The sequence below is a fragment of the Bos grunniens genome, chromosome 10, assembly GCF_055505025.1.
Source record: "Bos grunniens cultivar Pamir isolate PY7600 chromosome 10, Bosgru_T2T1.0, whole genome shotgun sequence".
Taxonomy (NCBI): Eukaryota; Metazoa; Chordata; class Mammalia; order Artiodactyla; family Bovidae; genus Bos; species Bos grunniens.
Genome location: NC_141174.1, coordinates 20,698,900 through 20,722,425, shown reverse-complemented (window position 1 = coordinate 20,722,425; position 23,526 = coordinate 20,698,900). Strand labels below are relative to the sequence as shown.

Below are 23,526 nucleotides of genomic sequence, written 5' to 3'. Positions count from 1 at the left end.
AAATCTTCATGATTCATGTGTTACTACTTATGTGTACCAACTTATTTGCATTGATTGGTTGGATTGAAGTCTGAATCTTCTGTTTAATTAATATTTGGTTAAACCCAACCTCAGGAAGCTAAAAGAGATTGAATTTACAACATTTTTATTAATAACGTATGTGTGTGTGGCCTTTCCTATCTCTAAATATGTGTTTCTATTGCTTTATTAGTTATATTTTTATAAGTTGACGTAGGATCACAAGATAGCTTAATAGTTCTGTGAGAAATTTCTCAAAATAAATGCACCACAGTAAAGGTTTTTCACCTCTTAAGAGATCATAAATTCAGTAGATTGGAATTGTTTTTAGACTATTTTAAAGTTAGTAAACTAATGTTACTTTGATTCATATTATCAGTATAAACAATTTAATGAGATATTGGTGTTAATTCAGATTGTGATTTAGCCTGAGGTGTTTTTTTTTAAATCTTTTTTCTCATTAGGGTATCATTTATTATGTTACAACCTCTTCTAAACTAGAGGAATGGCTAGCTAATGAGACGATGCAGGAAGGACTGCGTCTGTGTGCAGATCGAAATTATGTTGATGTGGATCCAACATTTAATCCAAACATTGATGAAGACTATGACCATCGACTGGCAGGCATATCCAGGGAGAGTTTCTGTGTGATTTACCTCAGCTGGATAGAGTACTGCTCTTCCCGAAGAGCAAAGGTGGGTGATTTACCTCAGCTGGATAGAGTACTGCTCTTCCCGAAGAGCAAAGGTGGGTGATTTACCTCAGCTGGATAGAGTACAGCTTTTCCCAAAGAGCAAAGGTGGGTGATTTACCTCAGCTGGATGGAGTACTGCTCTTCCCGAAGAGCAAAAGGTGGATGATTTACCTCAGCTGGATAGAGTACTACTTTTCCCGAAGAGCAAAGGTGGGTGATTTACCTCAGCTGGATAGAGTATAGCTCTTCCCAAAGAGCAAAGGTAGGGGTTTCTTTGTTTCGTTTATAACTCTCTGAGTCTGTTTTGCCAAAGAGGAGAGAATACCTCTATTTGTTATTATGTCAGTTTTTCTAGATTTTCTTCTTTCAAACTATCTGCATAAGAGGACCTTTGTGGTTCATAATGGTTGGGCCAAACCAGCTCTATCAGAGCAGATTAGAAAGAGAAGCCTCCCTCGTTCTCTCACCTGCAATGTCACAGTCTCACTGTCTAAATAGCACCGCCTCTGCCTCTGCATGCACATACATATAGGTTGTAGATCACATGCAGAACCTTTTTAAAGACTGCATTTTGGAGCACCCCCAGCCCCAAGTCCTCAAACACACGTACTAAACTTATGGATAATTTAATATCTTTGTCCCAAATCCAAAGTCCAGACCAGTGTTAATAGAATCTTTTGCAATGATGGGAACATTCTATGTTGTTCTAGTATCATAACTACTAACCCCCCACATATGGTGGATTATGAGACACTTGAAATGTAGTCAGTATGACTAAGGAAATGAATTTTTAAGTTTTATTTAATTTTAATTGATTTAAATTTAATAACTCATATAGGATAATGACTACTGTACTGGACAGTATTCATCTAGATTATTGACTTTAAAATGTTAACATGGATAAAAATGATGTAATAATGAGTAAAAACACAGGTTCCTGGGCCTTGCCTGTGAGATTCTAATCCTGTGAGTCTAGGCTGGGAACCCAAAATCTGTATCATGCTGGGTGATTGTACTTCAGGTGGTTCCTAATCCACACTTCAGAACAACTTGTCTCATCCTAAAGGAAAGGTGAGTTGTAGACTTCTCCAACTACTGTTTTCCTGCTAGGTCTCATGGCTCTTGTGGCAGTGTTGCTCCTTCTGATTAGACCCCATGTACCATAACCACAGTAGCAAGGCCTGTGATTCCAAAAGCTAACTCCTCGATCACTATTGCTTCCCAAGCAAAAGTCTTGTGTAGTTGAACAGGATTATTCTGTATCATGGAGCACAGGGAGTCGGTTTGACAACCAGTGCCTTTATTGTGGTCTGGGGTGTACACGCTGATGGACTTTAAGTGTAATACTTTCTTTTACAGCTAGTCAATTAGAGTAAGGCACTCCATCATATCAGCCCATTTCTCTTTGCTTCATCAATAAGAAAGGGAGCATCCTATAATTCCCCTCCGAACAGTGACCTTTGAGCTTTTATATTGGATGCACAGTAGATACTGAGCAGAGTAGCATATTTTTAAATAGAATAAAATAACCTCATAAGAGCTCAGAAAAAGGGTCAGTGGACAATGTCTGGAAATGGAGGACCTCAAAGCTTACCGTCTCTTAACGTGCAGTTTGTGTGGTTTTTTTTGTTTTGTTTTGTTTTTTCCCATAAATGAAATAATACTTAAAATGCTTTGCATGCTACTCTCAAATCCTTGGACTTATTTCTTGGGGCAACAGGAGACAGGGAGTGATCGTATTATTCAAAAAGCCTTTCTCTGGCTTAGACTATATTGGTTACTTTTGTTTTGTTTAACTGTGGTCGTCTGGGCTAGGAGCTCATTGTCTTCCCACTCAGAAACAGGCTTCATTCTTTCTAAATTTAAGGAGTACGTAATCTCTTAGAGATTATTGCTGAGGTCATGGATATATAATAGCTCAAGGAAGTCATTCTCTTAATTCCTAATAAGTCATATTCAAAAGGTTTACCTCCAAACTTGGGTATCTCCAGTGTCTTCTGAGAGCTTTCTATCCCTAGGTCATTATGGCTTATAGTCTACTATTGTAGTCCCCTTTAGAAGAAAATTGTCAGGAAAGATAATTCCTTCATGCTCCCGTTTTTTTAAATTGAACAATGTTATCCCTACCTCCTTAGAACCATGCATTCTGTTTTCTGAGTTATGTCTGGAAGAGCCTCTTCCCAGGGAAGTTAGTTAAAACAGAAAGGTTTGCTGACTCTAGATTGTTGTACCCTCACTTGAATGTTAATAAAGTTGCCTTCAGACATTTTCCCCCCATCAGATCAGATCAGATCAGATCAGTTGCTCAGTCGTGTCCGATTCTCTGCAACCCCATGAATCGCAGCACTCCAGGCCTCCCTGTCCATCACCAACTCCCAGAGTTCACTCAGACTCACGTCCATCGAGTCAGTGATGCCATCCGGCCATCTCATCCTCTGTCATCCCCTTCTCCTCCTGCCCCCAATCCCTCCCAGCATCAGAGTCTTTTCCAGTGAGTCAACTCTTCGCATGAGGTGGCCAAAGTACTGGAGTTTCAGCTTTAGCATCATTCCTTCCAAAGAAATCCCAGGGCTGATCTCCTTCAGAATGGACTGGTTGGATCTCCTTGCAGTCCAAGGGACTCTCGAGTCTTCTCCAACACCGCAGTTCAAAAGCATCAGTTCTTCGGCGCTCAGATAGTTTTCTGAGTTGCATGTTGTACAAAAATAAAAACTCATTCTTTCCACCTTCTCTCATTATATGTATTCTTAGGGGAAATAATCTTTCATACAATAGCTGTACCCGTCTTCTAGAGCTTGAAATAATGTTTTTTGTAAGTGTGGCCCTGGATTTACTCATTAAAACCACCTGGAACACTAGACTGCAAGGATTCTTCAAGCAAAGCTTGACTTTGCTTCCTGCTTCTTAAATGACCGTAGTTTTCTTTCATCTTTCTTAGTGTTAGCAACCAGTCTGAGAATTTCTAATTCAGTTGAGGATATAAGACACATGCCTTCTCCAACCATAACAAAATAGAGCTACTATGGTTGAACCAATTCTTTTTTTCCTTTGAGTACATTAGCAATGCGGCTACACTTCCTCTGTCTTGCATTGTTTCTGATGAGATGTCTGTAGTCACTCTTATCTTTGCTGTTCTGTACAAATAATAAAGGCACACCTCAGAGAGATGGCAGATAACCACGATAAAGCAAATAACACAGTAAAGCAAGTCACATGAATTATTTGGTTTCCAAAACAGTTGTAAATATTATGTTTACATTTTACTAAGTGCCCTTTTAGGCTGTTTGCATCAGATGACCAGTATCTTGGACATGTGATGCAAATGGCCGACTCATTGGAAAAAAATCCCTGATGCTGGGAAACATTGAGAGCAAAAGGAGAGGGTGGTCAAAGGATGAGATGGCTGGATGGAATCACCAGTGCGGTGGATGTGAACTCAGGCAAACTTCAGGAGATGGTGAGGGACAGGGAGGCCTGGCGTGCTTCAGTCCATGGGGTCACAAAGAGCTGGACACAACTGGGCAACTAAACAACATATCAAGTGTGTGATTACATTATGTAAAAAATGTGATGATGTACATTACTTAATTTAAAAATACTTTATTGCTTAAAAAATGCTAGTCATCATCTGAGCCTTCAGCAAGTCATAATCTTTTTGCCCGTGGATGGTTTGAAATATTTTGAGAATTACCAAAATGTGACCGAGGGACATAAAGTGAGCAAGTGCTATTAGAAAAAATGGTGCCAATAGACCTGCTTGAAACAAGGTTGCCACAAACCTTCAGATTAAAAAAAAAAGTATCTGCAAAGCACAATAAAGCAAAGTGCAATAAAATACCATATACTGGTATGTGTCACGTAATAATGTGTGGTTCCTCCCCCCCACTGGCTCATTTTTAAGATTTTTCTCTTCATCACTAGTTTAAGCAGTTTATGCTGTTTTCTTCATGTTTCTTGTTCTTGGAATTCATTGAACTGCTTGAATTCCTAGGTGGGTATCATTTTCATCAGATTTGGGAATATTTCACTTATTGTTTTCTCAAAATGTTTTTCTATTTTCCTCCTTCCCTTTGTGGGGGAACACCAATTAAATGTAATATAAATTACATTTATATTAGGCTGCCTAAAGTTGTTCTATGACTACTGATGCTCTGTGGGTTTTTTTTTTTCAGTCTTTGTCTCTGTGTTTAATTTTGTGTAATTTCTGTTGATATATTTTTAGATCATTTATTTTTTCTCTTCTGCATTAATCTCATCCAGTATATTTTTTTCTATTCTCAGACAGTCCATTTTTTTCTTTTTTAATCTCCTGAGGTTTAATTTGTGTCTTTTATATAGACCTTCCATGTCTCTACTTAGCACCCTATCACTCCTCTGTCTTTTTGAATGTATGGAATACAGTTATAATAGCTCTTTCAATATCCTTGTTGACTAATTCTAACATCTGTATCATTTCTGGGTCAATTTTGATTGATTATTTTTCTAATTGTGGGTTCTATCTTCCTGCTACTTTTGCATGCCTGACAATTTTTGATTGAGTGCTAGACTTTGTGAATTTTGCATTGATGAGGCTGGATATTTTTGTATTCCTATATTTTTTTAAGTTTTTTTTTTTTTTAATGTCAGTTCAGTCGCTCAGTCGTGTCCGACTCTTTGCGACCCCATGAATCGCAGCACGCCAGGCCTCCCTGTCCATCACCAACTCCTGGAGTTCACCCAGACTCACGTCCACTGAGTCAGTGATGCCATCCAGCCATCTCATCCTCTGTCGTCCCCTTCTCCTCCTGCCCCCAATCCCTCCCAGCATCAGAGTCTTTTCCAATGAGTCAACTCTTCGCATGAGGTGGCCAAAGTACTGGAGTTTCAGCTTTAGCATCATTCCTTCCAAAGAAATCCCAGGGCTGATCTCCTTCAGAATGGACTGGTTAGATCTCCTTGCAGTCCAAGGGACTCTCAAGAGTCTTCTCCAACACCACAGTTCAAAAGCTTCAATTCTTCGGCGCTCAGCCTTCTTCACAGTCCAACTCTCACATCCATACATGACCACAGTAAAAACCATAGCCTTGACTAGATGGACCTTTGTTGGCAAAGTAATGTTTCTGCTTTTGAATAATGCTATCTAGGTTGGTCATAACTTTCCTTCCAAGGAGTAAGCGTCTTTTAATTTCATGGCTGCAGTCACCATCTGCAGTGATTTTGGAGCCCAGAAAAATAAAGTCTGCCACTGTTTCCACTGTTTCCCCATCTATTTCCCATGAAGTGATGGGACCGGATGCCATGATCTTCGTTTTCTGAATGTTGAGCTTTAAGCCAACTTTTTCACTCTCCTCTTTGACTTTCATCAAGAGGCTTTTTAGTTCCTCTTCACTTTCTGCCGTAAGGGTGGTGTCATCTGCATATCTGACGTTATTGCTATTTCTCCCGGCAATCTTGATTCCAGCTTGTGTTTCTTCCAGCCCAGCATTTCTCATGATGTACTCTGCATATAAGTTAAATAAGCAGGGTGACAATATACAGCCTTGACATACTCCCTTTCATATTTGGAACCAGTCTGTTGTTCCATGTCCAGTTCTAACTGTTGCTTCCTGACCTGCGTACAAATTTCTCAAGAGACAGATCAGGTGGTGTGGTATTCCCATCTCTTTCAGAATTTTCCACAGTTTCTTGTGATCCACACAGTCAAAGGCTTTGGCATAGTCAAGAAAGCAGAAATAGATGTTTTTCTGGAACTTTCTTGCTTTTTCCATGATCCAGCGGATGTTGGCAATTTGATCTCTGGTTCCTCTGCCTTTTCTAAAACCAGATTGAACATCAGGAAGTTCACGGTTCTCATATTATTCTGAAGCCTGGCTTGGAGAATTTTGAGCATTCCTTTACTAGCGTGTGAGATGAGTGCAATTGTGTGGTAGTTTGAGCATTCTTTGGCATTGCCTTTCTTTGGGATTGGAAGGAAAACTGATCTTTTCCAGTCCTGTGGCCACTGCTGAGTTTTCCAAATTTGCTGGCATATTGAGTGCAGCACTTTCACAGCATCATCTTTCAGGATTTGGAATAGCTCAACTGGAATTCCATCACTTCCACTAGCTTTGTTTGTAGTGATGCTTTCTAAGGCCCACTTGACTTCACATTCCAGGATGTCTGGCTCTAGGTCAGTGATCACACCATCGTGATTATCTGGGTCGTGAAGATCTTTTTTGTACAGTTCTTCTGTGTATTCTTGCCACCTCTTCTTAATTTCTGCTTCTGATAGGTCCATACCATTTCTATCCTTTATCGAGCCCATCTTTTCATGAAATGTTCCCTTCGTATCCCTAATTCCCTTGAAGAGATCTCTAGTCTTTCCCATTCTGTTGTTTTCCTCTATTTCTTTGCATTGATCACTGAAGAAGGCTTTCTTATCTCTTCTTGCTATTCTTTGGAACTCTGCATTCCGATGCTTATATCTTTCCTTTTCTCCTTTGCTTTTCGCTTCTCTTCTTTTCACAGCTATTTGTAAGGCCTCCCCAGACAGCCATTTTGCTTTTTTGCATCTCTTTTCCATGGGGATGGTCTTGATCCCTGTCTCCTGTACAGTGTCACGAACCTCATTCCATAGTTCATCAGGCAGTCTATCTATCAGATCTAGGCCCTTAAATCTAGTTCTCACTTCCACTGTATAATCATAAGGGATTTGATTTAGGTCATACCTGAATGGTCTAGTGGTTTTCCCTACTTTCTTCAATTTCAGTCTGAATTTGGCTGATCTGAACCACAGTCAGCTCCCGGTCTTGTTTTTGCTGACTGTATAGAGCTTCTCCATCTTTGGCTGCAAAGAATATAATCAGTCTGATTTCGGTGTTGACCATCTGGTAATGTCCATATGTAGAGTCTTCTCTTGTGTTGTTGGAAGAGGGTGTTTGTTATGACCAGTGCATTTTCTTGGCAAAACTCTATTAGTCTTTGCCCTGCTTCATTCCGTATTCCAAGGCCAAATTTGCCTGTTACTCCAGGTGTTTCTTGACTTCCTACTTTTGCATTCCAGTCCCCTATAATGAAAAGGACATCTTTTTTGGGTGTTAGTTCTAAAAGGTCTTGTAGGTTTTCATAGAATTGTTCAACTTCAGCTTCTTCAGCATTACTGGTTGGGGCGTAGACTTCGATTACTGTGATATTGAATGGTTTGCCTTGGAAATGAACAGAGATCATTCTGTCGTTTTTGAGATTGCATCCAAGTACTGCATTTCGGACTCTCTTGTTGACCATGATGGCTACTCCATTTCTTCTGAGAGATTCCTGCCCGCAGTAGTAGATATAATGGTCATCTGAGTTAAATTCACGCATTCCAGTCCATTTCAGTTCGCTGATTCCTAGAATGTTGACATTCACTCTTGCCATCTCTTGTTTGGCCACTTCCAATTTGCCTTGATTCATGGACCTGACATTCCAGGTTCCTATGCAATATTGCTCTTTATAGCATCGGACCTTGCTTCTGTCACCAGTCACATCCACAGCTGGGTATTGTTTTTGCTTTGGCTCCATCCCTTCATTCTTTCTGGAGTTATTTCTCCACTGATCTCCAGTAGCATATTGGGCACCTGCTGACCTGGGGAGTTCCTCTTTCAGTATCCTATCATTTTGCCTTTTCATACTGTTCATGGGGTTCTCAAGGCAAGAATACTGAAGTGGTTTGCCATTCCCTTCTCCAGTGGACCACATTCTGTCAGACCCGCCCATCTTGGGTTGCCCCACGGGCATGGCTTAGTTTCATTGAGTTAGACAAGGCTGTGGTCCTAGTGTGATTAGATTGACTAGTTTTCTGTGAGTATGGTTTCAGTGCGTTGGCCCTCTGATGCCCTCTTGCAACACCTGCTGTCTTACTTGGATTTCTGTTACCTTGGGCGTGGGGTATCTCTTCACGGCTGCTCCAGCAAAGTGCAGCCATTGCTCCATACCTTGGACGAGGGGTATCTCCTCACCGCCGCCCTTCCTGACCTTCAACGTGGGATAGCTCCTCTAGGCCCTCCTGTGCCCGCGCAGCCACAGCTCCTTGGACGTGGGGTTGGTCCTCCCGGCCACCGCCCCTGGCCTCGGGCATGGGGGCGTGGGGTAGCCCCTCCCGCCCTCCGCCCCTGGCCTTGGGCTTAGGGGCGTGGGGTATCTATTCTCATCGCCGCCCCTGACCTCGGACGCTAGGTATCTCCTTTTGCCGCCCCCCCTGACCTCGGATGTGGGGTAGACAGAAGAACTGTACAAAAAAGATCTTCATGACCCAGATAATCACGATGGTGTGATTACTGACCTAGAGCCAGACATCCTGGAATGTGAAGTCAAGTGGGCCTTAGAAAGCATCACTACGAACAAAGCTAGTGGAGGTGATGGAATTCCAGTTGAGCTATTCCAAATCCTTAAAGATGATGCTGTGGAAGTGCTGCACTCAATATGCCAGCAAATTGGAAAACTCAGCAGTGGCCACAGGACTGGAAAAGGTCAGTTTTCATTCTAATCCCAAAGAAAGGCAATGCCAAAGAATGCTCAAACTACCACACAGTTGCACTCATCTCACACGCTAGTAAAGTAATGCTCAAAATTCTCCAAGCCAGGCTTCAGCAATGTGTGAATCGTGAACTTCCTGATGTTCAATCTGGTTTTAGAAAAGGCAGAGGAACCAGAGATCAAATATCCAACATCCGCTAGATTATAGAAAAAGCAAGAGAGTTCCAGAAAAACATCTATTTCTGCTTTCTTGACTATGCCAAAGCCTTTGACTGTGTGGATCACAAGAAACTGTGGAAAATTCTGAAAGAGATGGGAATACCACACCACCTGATCTGTCTCTTGAGAAATTTGTATGCAGTTTCAGGAAGCAACGGTTAGAACTGGACATGGAACAACAGACTGGTTCCAAATCGGAAAAGGAGTATGTCAAGGCTGTATATTGTCACCCTGTTTATTTAACTTAAATGCAGAGTACATCATGAGAAACGCTGGACTGGAAGAAACACAAACTGGAATCAAGATTGCTGGGAGAAATAGCAATAACGTCAGATATGCAGATAACACCACCCTTATGGCAGAAAGTGAAGAAGAACTAAAAAGCCTCTTGATGAAAGTGAAAGTGGAGAGTGAAAAAGTTGGCTTAAAGCTCAACATTCAGAAAACGAAGATCATGGCATCTGGTCCCATCACTTCATGGGAAATAGATTGGGAAACAGTGGAAACAGTGTCAGACTTTATTTTTCTGGGCTCCAAAATCACTGCAGATGGTGATTGCAGCCATGAAATTAAAAGACACTTACTCCTTGGAAGGAAAGTTATGACCAACCTAGACAGCATATTCAAAAGCAGAGATATTACTTTGTCAACAAAAGTTCATCTAGTCAAGGCTATGGTTTTTCCTGTGGTCATGTATGGATGTGAGAGTTGGACTGTGAAGAAGGCTGAGTGCCGAAGAATTGAAGCTTTTGAACTGTGGTGTTGGAGAAGACTCTTGAGAGTCCCTTGGACTGCAAGGAGATCCAACCAGTCCATTCTGAAGGAGATCAGCCCTGGGATTTCTTTAGAAGGATGATGCTAAAGCTGAAACTCCAGTACTTTGGCCACCTCATGCGAAGAGTTGACTCATTGGAAAAGACTCTGATGCTGGGAGGGATTGGGGGCAGGAGGAGAAGGGGACGGCAGAAGATGAGATGGCTGGATGGCATCACTGACTTGATGGACGTGAGTCTGAGTGAACTCCGGGAGTTGGTGATGGACAGGGAGGCCTGGCGTGCTGCGATTCATGGGGTCGCAAAGAGTCGGACACGACTGAGCGACTGATCTGATCTGATCTGATGGTGGTTTTATTCCTAGTTTTTTAAGGAATCTCCATGCCATCTTCCATGGTGTCTGTATCAATTTACATTCCCACCAACAGTGCAAAGGTGTTCCCTTTTCTCCACACCCTCTCCATCATTTATTGTTTATAGACTTTTTGATGATGGCCATTTCATGTGTTTGTTAGTCATCTGTATTTCTTCTTTGGAGAAATGTTTGTTAAGGTCTTTTTCTCACTTTTTGATTGGGTTGTTTGTTTCTCTGCTATTGAGTTGTATGAGCTGCTTGTATATTTTGGCAATTAATCCTTTGTCAGTTCTTTCATTTGCTATTATTTTCTCCCATTCAGAGGAGAAAATAATGTCTTTTCACCTTGCTTAGTTTTGTTTGCTGTGCAAAAGCTTTTAAGTTTAATCAGGTCCCACTTGTTTACTTTTGTTTTTATTTCTGTTACTCTAGGAGGTGGATCATAGAGGATCTTGCTTTGATTTATGTCGTCAACAGTTCTGCCTATGTTTTCCTCTAAGAGTTTTATAGTTTCTGGTCTTATATTTAGGTCTTTAATTCATTTTAAGTTTATCTTTGTGTGTGGTGTTAGGAAGTGTTCTAATTTCATTCTTTTACGTGTAGCTGTCCTGTTTTCCCAGCACCATTTTATTGAAGAGGCTGTCTTTGCCCCATTGTATATTCTTGCCTCCTTTGTCAAAAATAAGGTACCCATAGTTGCCTGGGTTTATTTCTGGGCTTTCTATCTTATTTCATTGTTCTATGTCTGTGTTTGTGCCAGTGCCAAACTGTCTTGATGACTCTAGCTTTGTAGTATAATCTGAAGTCAGGAAGGTTGATTCCTCCAGCTCCATTCTTCTTTCTCATGACTGCTTTGGCTATTCGGGGTCTTTTGTGTTACATATGAATTGTGAAATTTTTTGTTCTAGTTCTGTGAAAAATGCCATTGGCAATTTGATAGGGATCACACTGAATCTGTAGATTGCGTTTGGTTGTATAGTCATTTTCACAATATTGATTCTTCCTACCTAGGAACATGGAATATCTCTCCGTCTGTTTATGTCCCCATTGATTTCTTTCATTAGTGTCTTATAATTCTCTGCATACAGTTCTTTTGTCTTCTTAGGTAAGTTTATTCCTAGATATTTACTTTTTTTGTTGTTGTTGCAGTGGTGAATGGGATTGATTCCTTAATTTCTCTTTCTGATTTTTCATTGTTAGTATATAGAAATGCAAGTGATTTCTGTGTATTGACTTTGTATCCTGCCACTTTGCTAAATTCACTGATTAGCTCTAGTAATTTTCTGATACTATCTTTAGGGTTTTCTATGTACAGTATCATGTCATCTGCAAATAGTGAGAACTTTACTTCTTCTTTTCCAATCTGGATTCCTTTTATTTCTTTTTCTTCTCTGATTGCTGTAGCTGGGACTTCCAGTGCTATGTTGAATAATAGTGGGGAAAGTGGACACCCTTGTCTTGTTCCTGATCTTAGGGAGAATGTTTTCAGTTTTTCACCATTGAGAATATTTGCTGTAGGCTTATCACATATGGCCTTTACTATGTTGAGGTAAAAGAGGTAAAGGAGATCAGTCCTGGGTGTTCGTTGGAAGGACTGATGCTGAAGCTGAAAGTCCAATACCTCATGTGAAGAGTTGAATCATTGTAAAAGACTCTGATGCTGGGAGGGATTGGGGGCAGGAGGAGAAGGAGACGACAGAGGATGAGATGGCTGGATGGCATCACCAACTTGATGGACATGAGTTTTAGTGAACTCCGGGAGTTGGTGATGGACAGGGAGGCCTGGCGTGCTGCGATTCATGGGGTCACAAAGAGTCAGACATGACTGAGCGACTAAACTGAACTGATGTTGAGGTAGGTTCCTTCTGTGCCCATTTTTTGGAGAGTTTTAATCATAAATGGGTACTAAATTTTGCCAAAGGCTTTTTCTGCATCTATTGAGATTATCATATGGTTTTTATCTTTCAATTTGTTAATGTGGTGTATCACACTGATTGATTTATATATATTGAAGAATCCTTGCATCCCTGGAATAAACCCAACTTGATCATGGTGTATGAGCTTTTTGATGTGGTACTGAATTCTGTTTGCTAAAATTTTGTTGAGGATTTTTGCATCTATGTTCATCAGTGATATTGGCCTGTAGTTTTCTTTTTTTGTGTTGTTTTTGTCTGGTTTTGGTATCAAGATGATGGTGGCCTCATAGAATGAGTTTGGAAGTGTTCCTTCCTCTGTGATTGAAGGATAGGCATTAGTTTTTCTCTAAATGTTTGGTAGAATTCTCCTGTGAAGCCATGTGGTCCTGGGCTTTTGTTTTTTGGGAGATTTTTTTAACACAGCTTCAATTTCAGTGCTTATAACTGGATTGTTCATAATTTCTATTTCTTCCTGGTTCAGTCTTGGAAGGTTGAACTTTTCTAAGAATCTGTCCATTTCTTCCAGGTTATCTATTTTATTGCCATATAGTTGTTCATAATAGTCTCTTATAATTGTTTGTATTTCTACATTGTCTGTTGTAACCTCTCCTTTTTCATTTCTGATTTTGTTGATTTGATTCTTCTCTTTTTTTCCTGATAAGTCTGGCTAAAGTTTTGTCAATTGTGTTTATTCGCCCAAAGAACCAGCTTTTAGTTTTATTAACCTTTACTATTGTTTCTTTCATTTCTTTTTCTTTATGATATCTTTCCTTCTGCTAATTTTGGGGGTTTTTTGTTCTTCTTTTCCCAGTTGTTTTAGGTGTAAAGTTAGGTTGTCTATTCAGTGTTTTTCTTGTTTCTTGAGGTAGGATTGTACCACTACAGACTTCCCTCTTAGAACTGCTTTTGCTGCATCCCATAGGTTTTGAGTTGTGTTTTCATTGTCATTTGTTTCTAGAAATATTTTTATTTCCCTTTTGATTTCTTCAGTAACCTATTGGTTATTTAGAAACGTGTTGTTTAATCTCCATGTGTTTTTGTTTCTTATTGTTTTTTTTCTTGTAATTGATAATCTAGTCTCATAACGTTGTGGTCAGAGAAGATACCTGATAGGATTTCAGTTTTCTTACATTTACTGAGGTTTGGTTTGTGACCCAAGATGTGTTCTATCCTGGAGAATGTTGCATGTGCACTTAAGATGTATTCTGCATTTGGATAGAATGTCCTGAAGATGTCAATGAGATCCATCTCATCTAATGTGTCATTTAAAACTTGTGTTTCTTATTAATTTTCTGTTTTGATGATCTGACCATTGATACAAGTGGGATGTTAAAGTCTCCTACTATCATTGTGTTACTGTCAGTTTCTCCTTTTCTGTCTGTTAGTGTTTGTCTTATGTATTGAGGTGCTCCTCTGCTGGGTGCATAGATATTTACAGTTGTTATGTCTTCCTCTTGGATTGATCCCTCCATCATTTTGTAGTGGCCTTCCTTATCTCTTGTAATCTTTATTTTAAGGTCTATTTTGTCTGATATGAGGATTGCTATTCCAGCTTTCTTTTGCTTCCCATTTGCATGGAATATATTTTTCCATCCTCTCACTTTCAGTCTGTATGTGTCTTTAGGTCTGAAGTGGGTTTCTTGAAAACAGCATAAAAATGGGTCTTGTTTTTGTATCCATTCAGCCAGTCTGTGTCTTTCGGTTGGAGCATTTAATCTATTTACATTTAAAGTAATTATTGATATATACGTTCCTATTGCCATTTTCATAATTGTTTGGGGTTGATTTTGTAGATCTTTTCTCTTCTCTTGTATTTCTTGGCTGTATAGGTCCCTTTAACATTTTTGTAAAGCTAATTTGGTGGTACTTAATTCTCTTAACTTTTGCTTGTCTGAAAAGGTTATTTCTCCATCAGTTTTGAATGAGATCCTTGCTGAGTACAGTAATCTTGGTTGTAGATTTTTCCCTTCAGTACTTTAAATATATCTTCCCATTCTCTTCTGGCCTGCAGTTTCTGCTGAAAGGTTTCCCTTGTATGTTACTTGTTGCTTCTCCCTTGCTGCTTTTAATTTTTTCTTTGTGTTAGTCTTTGTTAGTTTGATTAGTATGTCTCTTGGCGTGTTTCTCCGTAGGTTTATCCTGTATGGGACTCTTTGCACCTCTTGGACTGGATTGACTATTTCCTTTTCCATGTTGGGGAAATTTTCAACTATAATCTCTTGAGAAATTTTCTCATACTCTTTCCTTTTCTCTTCCTCTTCTTGGACCCCTATAATTCGAATGTTGGTGCATTTGGTATTGTCCCAGAGGTCTCTGAGACTATCCTCAGTTCTTTTCATTCTTTTTACTTTGTTCTGCTCTTCAAAAGGTTTTTCCACCATTTTATCTTCCAGCTCACTGATTCATTCTTCTGCCTCAGGTATTCTGCTATTGATTCCTTCTAGAGTATTTTTAATTTCAGTAATTGTGTTGTTTGTCTCTGTATTTTATTCTTTAATTCTTCTAGGTCTTTGTTAATTGATTCTTGCATTTTCTCCATTTTGTTTTCAAGGTTTTTGATCATCTTTACTATCATTATGTTGAATTCTTTTTCGATAGTTTGCCTATTTTCTCATTTATTTGGACTTCTGTGTTTCTGGTTTATTTGTGTAGTATTTCTCTGCCTTTTTTTTTTTTTTTAAACTTACTGTATTTGAGATCTCCTTTTCCAGACTTCAAGGAAAGTTGAATTCTTTCCTTGAAGAAAGTTGAATTCTTTCTTCCTTTTGGTTTCTGCCCTCCTAAGGTTGGTCCAGTGGTTTGTGTAGGGTGAGATTTGTGCTGAGTTTTTGTTTGTTTGTTTGTTTTTCCTCTGATGGGCAAGGCTGAGTGAGGTGGTAATCCTGTCTGCCGATGATGTTGTTTGTATTTTTGTTTTGTTGTTTAGATGAGGTGTCCTGCACAGGGTGCTGTGGGTGGTGTGGGTTTCATTTGTGTGGAGTTCTCACTGTTTGGTACTCCCTGGAGTCACTGCTGTCACAGTCCTTTCCCGGGAGTCACAGTTCACCTTACCTCCCTAGGATGCCCTCTAACTGTGCTGATCTCTGGACCTGCTGTGATGGCACCTCAGATTCTAATCTGGTCCTGCTTCTGTGTGTTCTTGCCTCCAGTGTCCACAGCTATCAGAGCTAGTGTGTTTTCTTTTGTGGGAGCTCTTAGTGACCTTTTATGTCATAGACAACAGTCTGCCTAGTTGATCGTGTGGATTTAGTCTGCAGCTTGTACAGCTGGTGGGGAGGTTTTGGGTCTTCTTCCTTAGCCACACTGCCCCTGGATTTCAATTGTGGTTTTATTTCCACCTCTACATGGGGGTCGTCCATTGGAGTTTGTTCCTGAGGCTGCCCTGGAGGACTTGGGTTTGTTCCTGTGAGGGCCAGGTCTGGAGGTGGTGCAGCTTCTTGGGTCACAGGAGTTCTGGCAGCACCAGGTACTCAGAGGAGTTGGTACTAGGGCGGCAGGAAATATAGTGCTCTAGAAGGGTATGGCAAGCAGTATTGGTCAGTAAGCTCCAGTATTCTTGCCTGGAGAAACCCCCTCCCTGACAGAGAAGCCTGGCAGGCCATAGTCTGCTGCTGCTGCTGCTGCTAAGTCGATTCAGTCGTGTCCGACTCTCTGCGACCCCATAGACGGCAGCCCACCAGGCTCCCCTGTCCCTGGGATTCTCCAGGCAAGAACACTGGAGTGGGTTGCCATTTCCTTCTCCAATGCATGAAAGTGAAAAGTGAAAGGTAAGTCGCTCAGTCGTGTCCAACTCTCAGCGACCCCATGGACTGCAGCCTACCAGGCTCCTCCATCCATGGGATTTTCCAGGCAAGAGTATTGGAGTGGGGTGCCATTGCCTTCTCTGGCCACAGTCTACAGGGTTGCAAAGAGTTAGACACAACCAAAGTGACACTGTGTGCATAGATGCAAGACCTTTTTCGCCTGTGGCAGCTCTGCCCCAGTGAGAGCTGAGTGTGAAGGTGGCGCAGCTGCTTGGCTTGCAGGGACCCTGGTGGCGCCAAGTGTGCAGGGACTTGGACTGCCTCTACCACAGGAGTTATGGCCCTATCAGAGTCTTTTTTTCTGAGCCTCTTGTAGCTGGTGATCAGAAAGCCTTTTTGGCCAGCCTTTCTCCATAGCTCTGCCTGTTCAGGCATTTAGAGGGCTCCCTTGCCTGGGGTCCTTCTCTGTTGTTCAGCACGTCAGGCACATAGAGGGGACTCTTGGCTGGGGTCCTACTCTGTACATTGACAGGTCAGGCACTTAAAGGGGCATGTAGGTGGGATCCTGCTCTGTAATTCAGTGCATCAGGCGTTTGATGAGCCAGCCTCTCTATTATTCAACTGTGGATGCTGGCATGTGGGGGGAGAGAGGGTATGGAGATGGCTCCACCTCCTACGTGTAACTCAGCAGTATCACCTTGCTTCCATGGATGCCTGGCTTTCCTCCACAGACATTTCCCACCACAATCTCCTCCCTCACATCGCCTCAGTTCATCTCTCTGCAGTCAACAGCAGCCCTCGCCCTGGGATTGCTCCACAATCCCAAAACTCCAGCTCCCAGCTGCTGCACCTTCCAGGGGACCAGTGTTATTGTCTGGGATATGTATGGCTGTGGCAAGGACTGTCTGATTATCATTATACTTAGGCTGCCACAGATCAGCTGTTTCACTCTCAGGCTTGAATATTTCTCCTCTGACTCAGAGAATTACCCCGATGTGGGGATCGGACCCCTGCTTTGCTTCCCCCTCCTGCCAAGGGCAGGTCCAGTCCTACTAACTCTCCTGTTCTTCGTCCTACTGAGTTTTGTGTGGTTCGATACATTCTTTTCCACTGGTCAGGTACTCCTGTCCGCTCTCAGCTGGTGTTCTGCATGCACTTCTGTGTCTGAAGGGGTATTCCTGATGTATCATGGAGAGAAAGGTACTCCACGTCTGCCTACTCCTCGGCCATCTTGTTCTCCCAGGATCTGTTTCAGTGAGTCGGCTTTTCACATCAGGTGGCCCAAGTATTGGAGCTTCAGCTTTAGCAGCAATGTCTTTATTACTGTATCTTGACCAGTTCCAGAAGCCTGAACTAAATTAAGAAAAAAAATTTTTTTTTCCCATAACAGAAGCAGTGCATTTTCAGCATATTTACTGCTTCTGTTATGGGAAAAAAAATTTTTTTTTCTTAATTTAGTTGACTGGGTCGGGGAGAGAGGGAGACAGAAAAGAAAGAAATGTAGGCTCTCCTTCACAGTTAAAATTAACTAAATTACCCAGTTAATGATAATTAATTAAACAGTCTATATTAAGCTAGTATCTTAGACAGCTGCCCTTTTCTCTTTATGTTAATGGTTTATAAAATCAGATAAATATATATATATAATTGGAAAAGATAGAATAATTAAGCTCATTAAAAGCCTAGATCCATGATTCTTCAATGTTAGCATACATTAGAATGTGACGGGAGTGTGATAGGTGAACCCCACCTCCAGAACTTGACTTCACAGGTCTGAAATGGTTCTAGAATTTGCATTTCTAATAAGTTCCCAGGTGATGCTCTTGTTGTGTCCCAGGATTACACTTTGAAAACTGCTGCATTCGATTGTTTCTCAGTAATTAAGATGCTACCAAGATTCTCTTTAGTATTATGTAAGTTGTACCATTTTGTTTGTGTGTGTGTGTATATATATATAATTATTGCATATGTTTATATATAATATATATTTAATAGTCAATAATAAAGGTATGCAACTGCAAAAGAATTAAAAGTTGAATGAAGGAAAGCAATATTCTATAGACACAGTTTAATTTTCTTTAATGTGGTTATCGTCACTGATAGGCTAGTGCTGTTGTCACTAATGCTTGCCAGGTTAAGTTGAGAAATAACTAATTAATAAACAGAATATTATATTTCAGGAGAGGGCAGAATCAGTAATGATGTATATCAGCAAGTACTTTGAGATGTTTAGCTAAGATCCTAACACTAATACAGCCAGTTTTTTTTAGTATGTTCCAGTATTATTATAAAGCTTTAGTTTTATTTAAAGATTCCAAAGAACCTCCTTATACACATTCATACTTCATTTTATGATGTTTCTTTTCACTAGAACTTATATTTGAGGAGATAGTAAGTATATGCTACTTGAGTTCCTTGTCCTGTCTGATTTTTTAAATAGATTTTTCTGATTCGGTAAATACTTATATACCATTCTGATAAGTAATATTCTTTTGTTCTTTTTTATTGAGATATAATTGACATACAACATTAATTAGTTTCAGGTATACAGCATAATGATTTAATATTTGTATATATTGCAAAATGATCACCACAATAGCTCTAGTTAACATCCTTCATCATACAGTTACAGAATTATTTTTTCCTTGTGATGAGAAGTTACAAGGTCTACTCTCTTAGTAACTGTCAAATATGCAGTATAGTATTACTAAACTGGAGTCAACCATGCTATACATTACATCCCCATGACTTACTCATTTTATAAGTGGAAATTTGTGCCTTCAACCCCCTTCACCCTGTTCCTTGTTTTCTTTCTTTTTTTTTTTTATTTAAAGCCACTGGATGTGGACAAAGATTCATCTCTGGTGACTCTTTGTTATGGACTCTGTGTTCTGGGACGGAGAGCTTTGGGGACTGCATCCCACCATATGTCCAGGTAAGGAAGGCATTGCTGTTTTCAGAAACAGACTGGGAAGCTCTATAACCAAAATCTGAAAAATCTGAAATGGTTTTTAACGGAAGCATTCTATGTTAATTTATTACAAATGTTTCTTCAGATATTGTATAGATCTTTTTAGTAAACACAGTGGAATTCGAAGTGGTTAAAAGAACTAACTTTTAAAATTCACATGTGTGTAGGCAGCTGCAGATAATGAGAATTTAATAATTTAAGACATTAAAAAAATAACTCATAATGTATGATTGGTGTCTTCCCATATACATCTATTTTTCTAACAGTTCACTTCCTTTTATTTTTATTTTTCTCCTTTTAGTCTTTGCTCAGAGCATTTATATTCTTAATATAATGGTACATTAGATTTGGGGACTCTAAATGTAAACTGGATTTCTTGTTGTGAACACCCAGTTGAATTAGAATTAAGAAATGCCACATAATGCTTCTTCTCTGATTACCTCATGTTTTCCATTAGGCCCTCCTTACTCTCAAGTTAGAGAGTCTTCACCTTCTGTTTATGTTCAAGGACTCACTATTACAGTAGGTCATGAACAAGGGTCCAGGGCAAATAGCCTTGACCCTTGTGATTCTGATTCAGGGGAACTGATATTAGTTCTTGGCGTCTGTATCTTCAAAACACTCCCAGATGATTCTGATGCATAACCAGATGTTAGAATCAGTGTAATGGAAGACCTTTGTCAAAATATGTAAACTTTTATCTCCAATCTTAACAGTAATTTAGAGTCATTCCTCTATGGATTGCATGCCCTATTTAAGGGAGATTTCCGTATTTCTTCAATTCGGGACGAATGGATCTTTGCTGACATGGAACTCCTGAGGAAAGTAGTAGTCCCTGGAATTCGTATGTCCATTAAACTTCATCAGGTAAGAGGAGGGAATTTCTAATACATTACTGGTTTTAATGGTACTTCTTCACTTGACTCCCAAATTATGTTCCTTGGGATCCTTTTGAGAAATACTCTGATTTGAGACAAAGAAAAACATGATTCTTGATAGGATATTAAATCTTAGAAGCCTGAACCTGTGTTTGTAACAGTGAATTTGAACAGTAATAGTAGAGAGTGACCTGGGCATGAACTTGAAGAAAAATACAAGCAGTGACAAACTGAAAATACAAGCCTTGGGCCCCTGTAAGGGTTGCTTTGACTTCAGGTGATTGTAATTCATGCCTGTTCTCAGGTGATTGTAATTCATGCCTGTTCTTTGAGTAAATGTTAGTTGATCCCCAGTGCAGTATAACAACATCTCAGGAGTCTTGCAAGTGTTGCTGTTATTTAACTATGAGCTTCATTTACCATGTTTTATAGAATAAATGATGGTTAGGACAGAATCAGCCTTAATTAAATAATCCTAGAAAGGCAATAAAATGAAAATGATACTCTCAAATGCAAATCTGAAGCACTGGGCCCCTTTAAGAACATATTTTGAAATTAGGTGCTGGCGCTTGCTGCCCTTATCGTTCCGCGTGACAGCTGTGATGAGATTTGAGGATAGAGAGCACGTGATGGTGTTGATCAAATGCAGCTGCTGTGCTCGGATGTGGGTGTCTCTCACTGCCAAATAAGAGGTGGACTACCCCGCAGATGAGTTTACCATGACCTAGTGGAATGAAGTTAACACCCCATATTATTTAGGAGCATTACTAATAAAGACTACAGTATTTGAAATTTTCTGTGAAAAGAATACTGTTTGGGGATGATGGGGAAAAAAAATATTTGGGATCAAGGAGAAGAGGGCGGCAGAGGATGAGATGGTTGGATAGCATGACCTGCTCAATAGCCATGAACTTGGGGCAAACTCCAGGAGATAGCAAGGGCCAGGGAGGCCTGGTGTGCTGCAGTCCATGGGGTCACAAAGAGTCAGACGCTACTTAGCGACTGAACAACAGCAACAGAATTGTCCATCATCAGACTGGCTTTAGAGTTTCAAGACAAAATTCAGTGTATTTTAAAGAAAAAGATAATGATTTCATATTAAAATGTTTTTAAAACTTAACAGTTTCTCAGAAGGTATTGTGTTTCTGCTACGTATGAAATACTCTTTTATGTAGCATAATTATCTAACAGCTCCTGACAGACATCTTTAACTCTAAACATCATGACAGGTATTTTATCTCCATCTGGCAGAGAGGAAACTGAGGCACAGACTCTCTGTATTTTCTCATCCCTGTCTCTCCCTCCAAGTGCTCTTGCCTGGTGCTTCCAATCCATTTCTTACATGTGTTTTTAGCCTGTGACAATGGTTCTCTACCTTATAATCAGGCCCAATGCAGTTGAGTACAACACACTGTCATTATTAGCCATGGCTGACAGCAACAGTGACAGATTGGGAAGGGGTAAGGAGGTGGGCATGGGAACCCGGGGCCATGGAGTGCTGGGGGAGGGGAGAAGATGAGAATACAGGTGCAGCCTGGAGAAGTTCTGTGATCCACACACACCCTGGAGAAGAGTGAGATTGACCTGTGAAGAAACAAGCAACAGCCATTCACCCAGCATTACTTTGACCAGACAGGGGGTTGCTGGTGAGAGACTCTGAGGCCAGGATAAGATAGATGTGTAGATTAGTACTGTTCATCTCCAAAGTTCATTTGTACTCATGAAAATCCACAAAAGGCTTCTATGTTAAAGTGTTAGTACATATGTATACTACTTGGCATGTGACCCAGCAAGTCCATTCCCACATATTTACCCAAGAGAATGAAAGTGTATGTCCACCCAAAGACTTACACACATGTGCTTAGCAGTTCTAGTCCCAAGAGCCCAAAGCTGCAGATAACTCCAGTGTTCATCAACAGATAGAATATTACTTAGCAGTAAATGTAAATGATCTACTGTTAGATGCCACAGGAAGAATGAATATCAAATATTATACAGAATAAGGGAAGCCAGACATAAAAAGAGTGCATATTGTATTATTTTATTTAGGTAAAATTTAAAACAGGCCAAACTAATCTGTAGTGACAGAAAGCAGATCAGTGGTTGCTTGGGATGTAGGGATTGAATGCCAGAGGGCAGGAAGGAACTTTGAAATGACAGAAATAGTCTATATTTAGATTGTAGCAGTGGTTAACACGGGCTTACACATTTGTCAAAGTGCGTCTGACTGTACTATTAAAATGGGTGCAATTTATTATGTGTAAATTATACCTCAACTGATTGTTTTTTAAAAAGATTCTGTTTCCGGAGAGCTAAATACATAAAATTTCTGTTAACCTTTGTTTCAGACACAGTCTCTGATAGGGTGCTTTTCAATTTTTAATTCTGCAATCTGTTTTATGTTTTTACTTTAGAAATTAAAACTGTTATGTGTGTAGTATTTAATTTTACAATGTTCTGTAATGTATCAGTGTTCTCATCCACATAATCACCCACAGCCCAGAAATTTATTTTACTCACAGTTTTGTAGCTGAAGATTAGCCAAAACTCAGAGAAATTAAGTAAATCACCCTTTTCATGTGTTCTCTCTCGTCCTCTAATCATTTTGTAAAACAGCTTACTTCCTTATTTTTTTTTTTTCCACTAGTCTCTTTAAGGGAGTTTACATGGTTGTTAGAGCTAAAATACACCAATTAAAGTCTAGCTTGGTTTACAAGAGATATATAATGAAAATGTTAACAACCTGTGATCTCCTTGAGGCCAGTGATAGCGTCTTAGTAATCTTTATATCCTCATTGCTTAGTACTTGGCAGCCAGTGAATGTTACATGAGTTGCATTGTTTTCAACAAATAGTATTTCCTGTGTATCTCCTCATAACTTTTCAAGTGTATTTCTAAAATGCTTCTGAAAACCTTTCCTAGAATTGGAAACATTATCTCTTTTTTTATTTATTTGAAAACTAATGGAAAACAATGGAAAGTAAACATCTCCCAAGAGTAAGCGTCTTCTGTCATCCTGTACCATCATACAATACTCCAAGAAGCAGTCACTGCCAATAATTGGATGCCTATCTTTGCTGCTTTCCCCAAGTTCATTCAGACATTTTCAACTATATTTATACATATTTTCCTTTTTAAAAATGTAATCGTGCTGTGTAAATTGATCTGGGTCAAGCTCTTTTCCCAGTTAATATAATGTGGACACCTTTCTAAGTCAGCGCCTGTAGAGGCATTTCACTTTTTTTTTTAATGACTCTGTAGTTTTCCAGAGTGTAATTTTTACTCTGTTTATTCAGCTCTTTCTCTATTCATGAACATTCTGCTTGTTTCAAATATTTATCAGTAAAACACTGTTGAATGATATACATAGAAGTTTACATATTCATTCAACCATTTTAAGCCCAATGAAAATAAATACTTGGACAGGATTGAACATTCTCCACTTTTGGCATGCCTAATGATTTCAGACTTTGTGTCCATTTTACTG

The 23,526-nt window shown here is 39.9% G+C and overlaps 1 protein-coding gene across 11 annotated transcripts in view; it reads left to right on the top strand.

Annotated features, from left to right (window-relative positions):
* Window positions 1–23,526, top strand: part of PCNX1 (pecanex 1) — a 184,440-nt gene that overhangs the window by 148,139 nt on the left and 12,775 nt on the right. For all 11 annotated transcript variants that reach the window (XM_086319972.1, XM_086319971.1, XM_086319970.1 and 8 more), the window contains 3 exons: window positions 483–713; window positions 19,025–19,125; window positions 19,878–20,028. In XM_086319972.1, coding sequence (XP_086176098.1) covers window positions 483–713; window positions 19,025–19,125; window positions 19,878–20,028 — 483 coding nt within the window. The remainder of the gene's footprint in view (window positions 1–482; window positions 714–19,024; window positions 19,126–19,877; window positions 20,029–23,526) is intronic.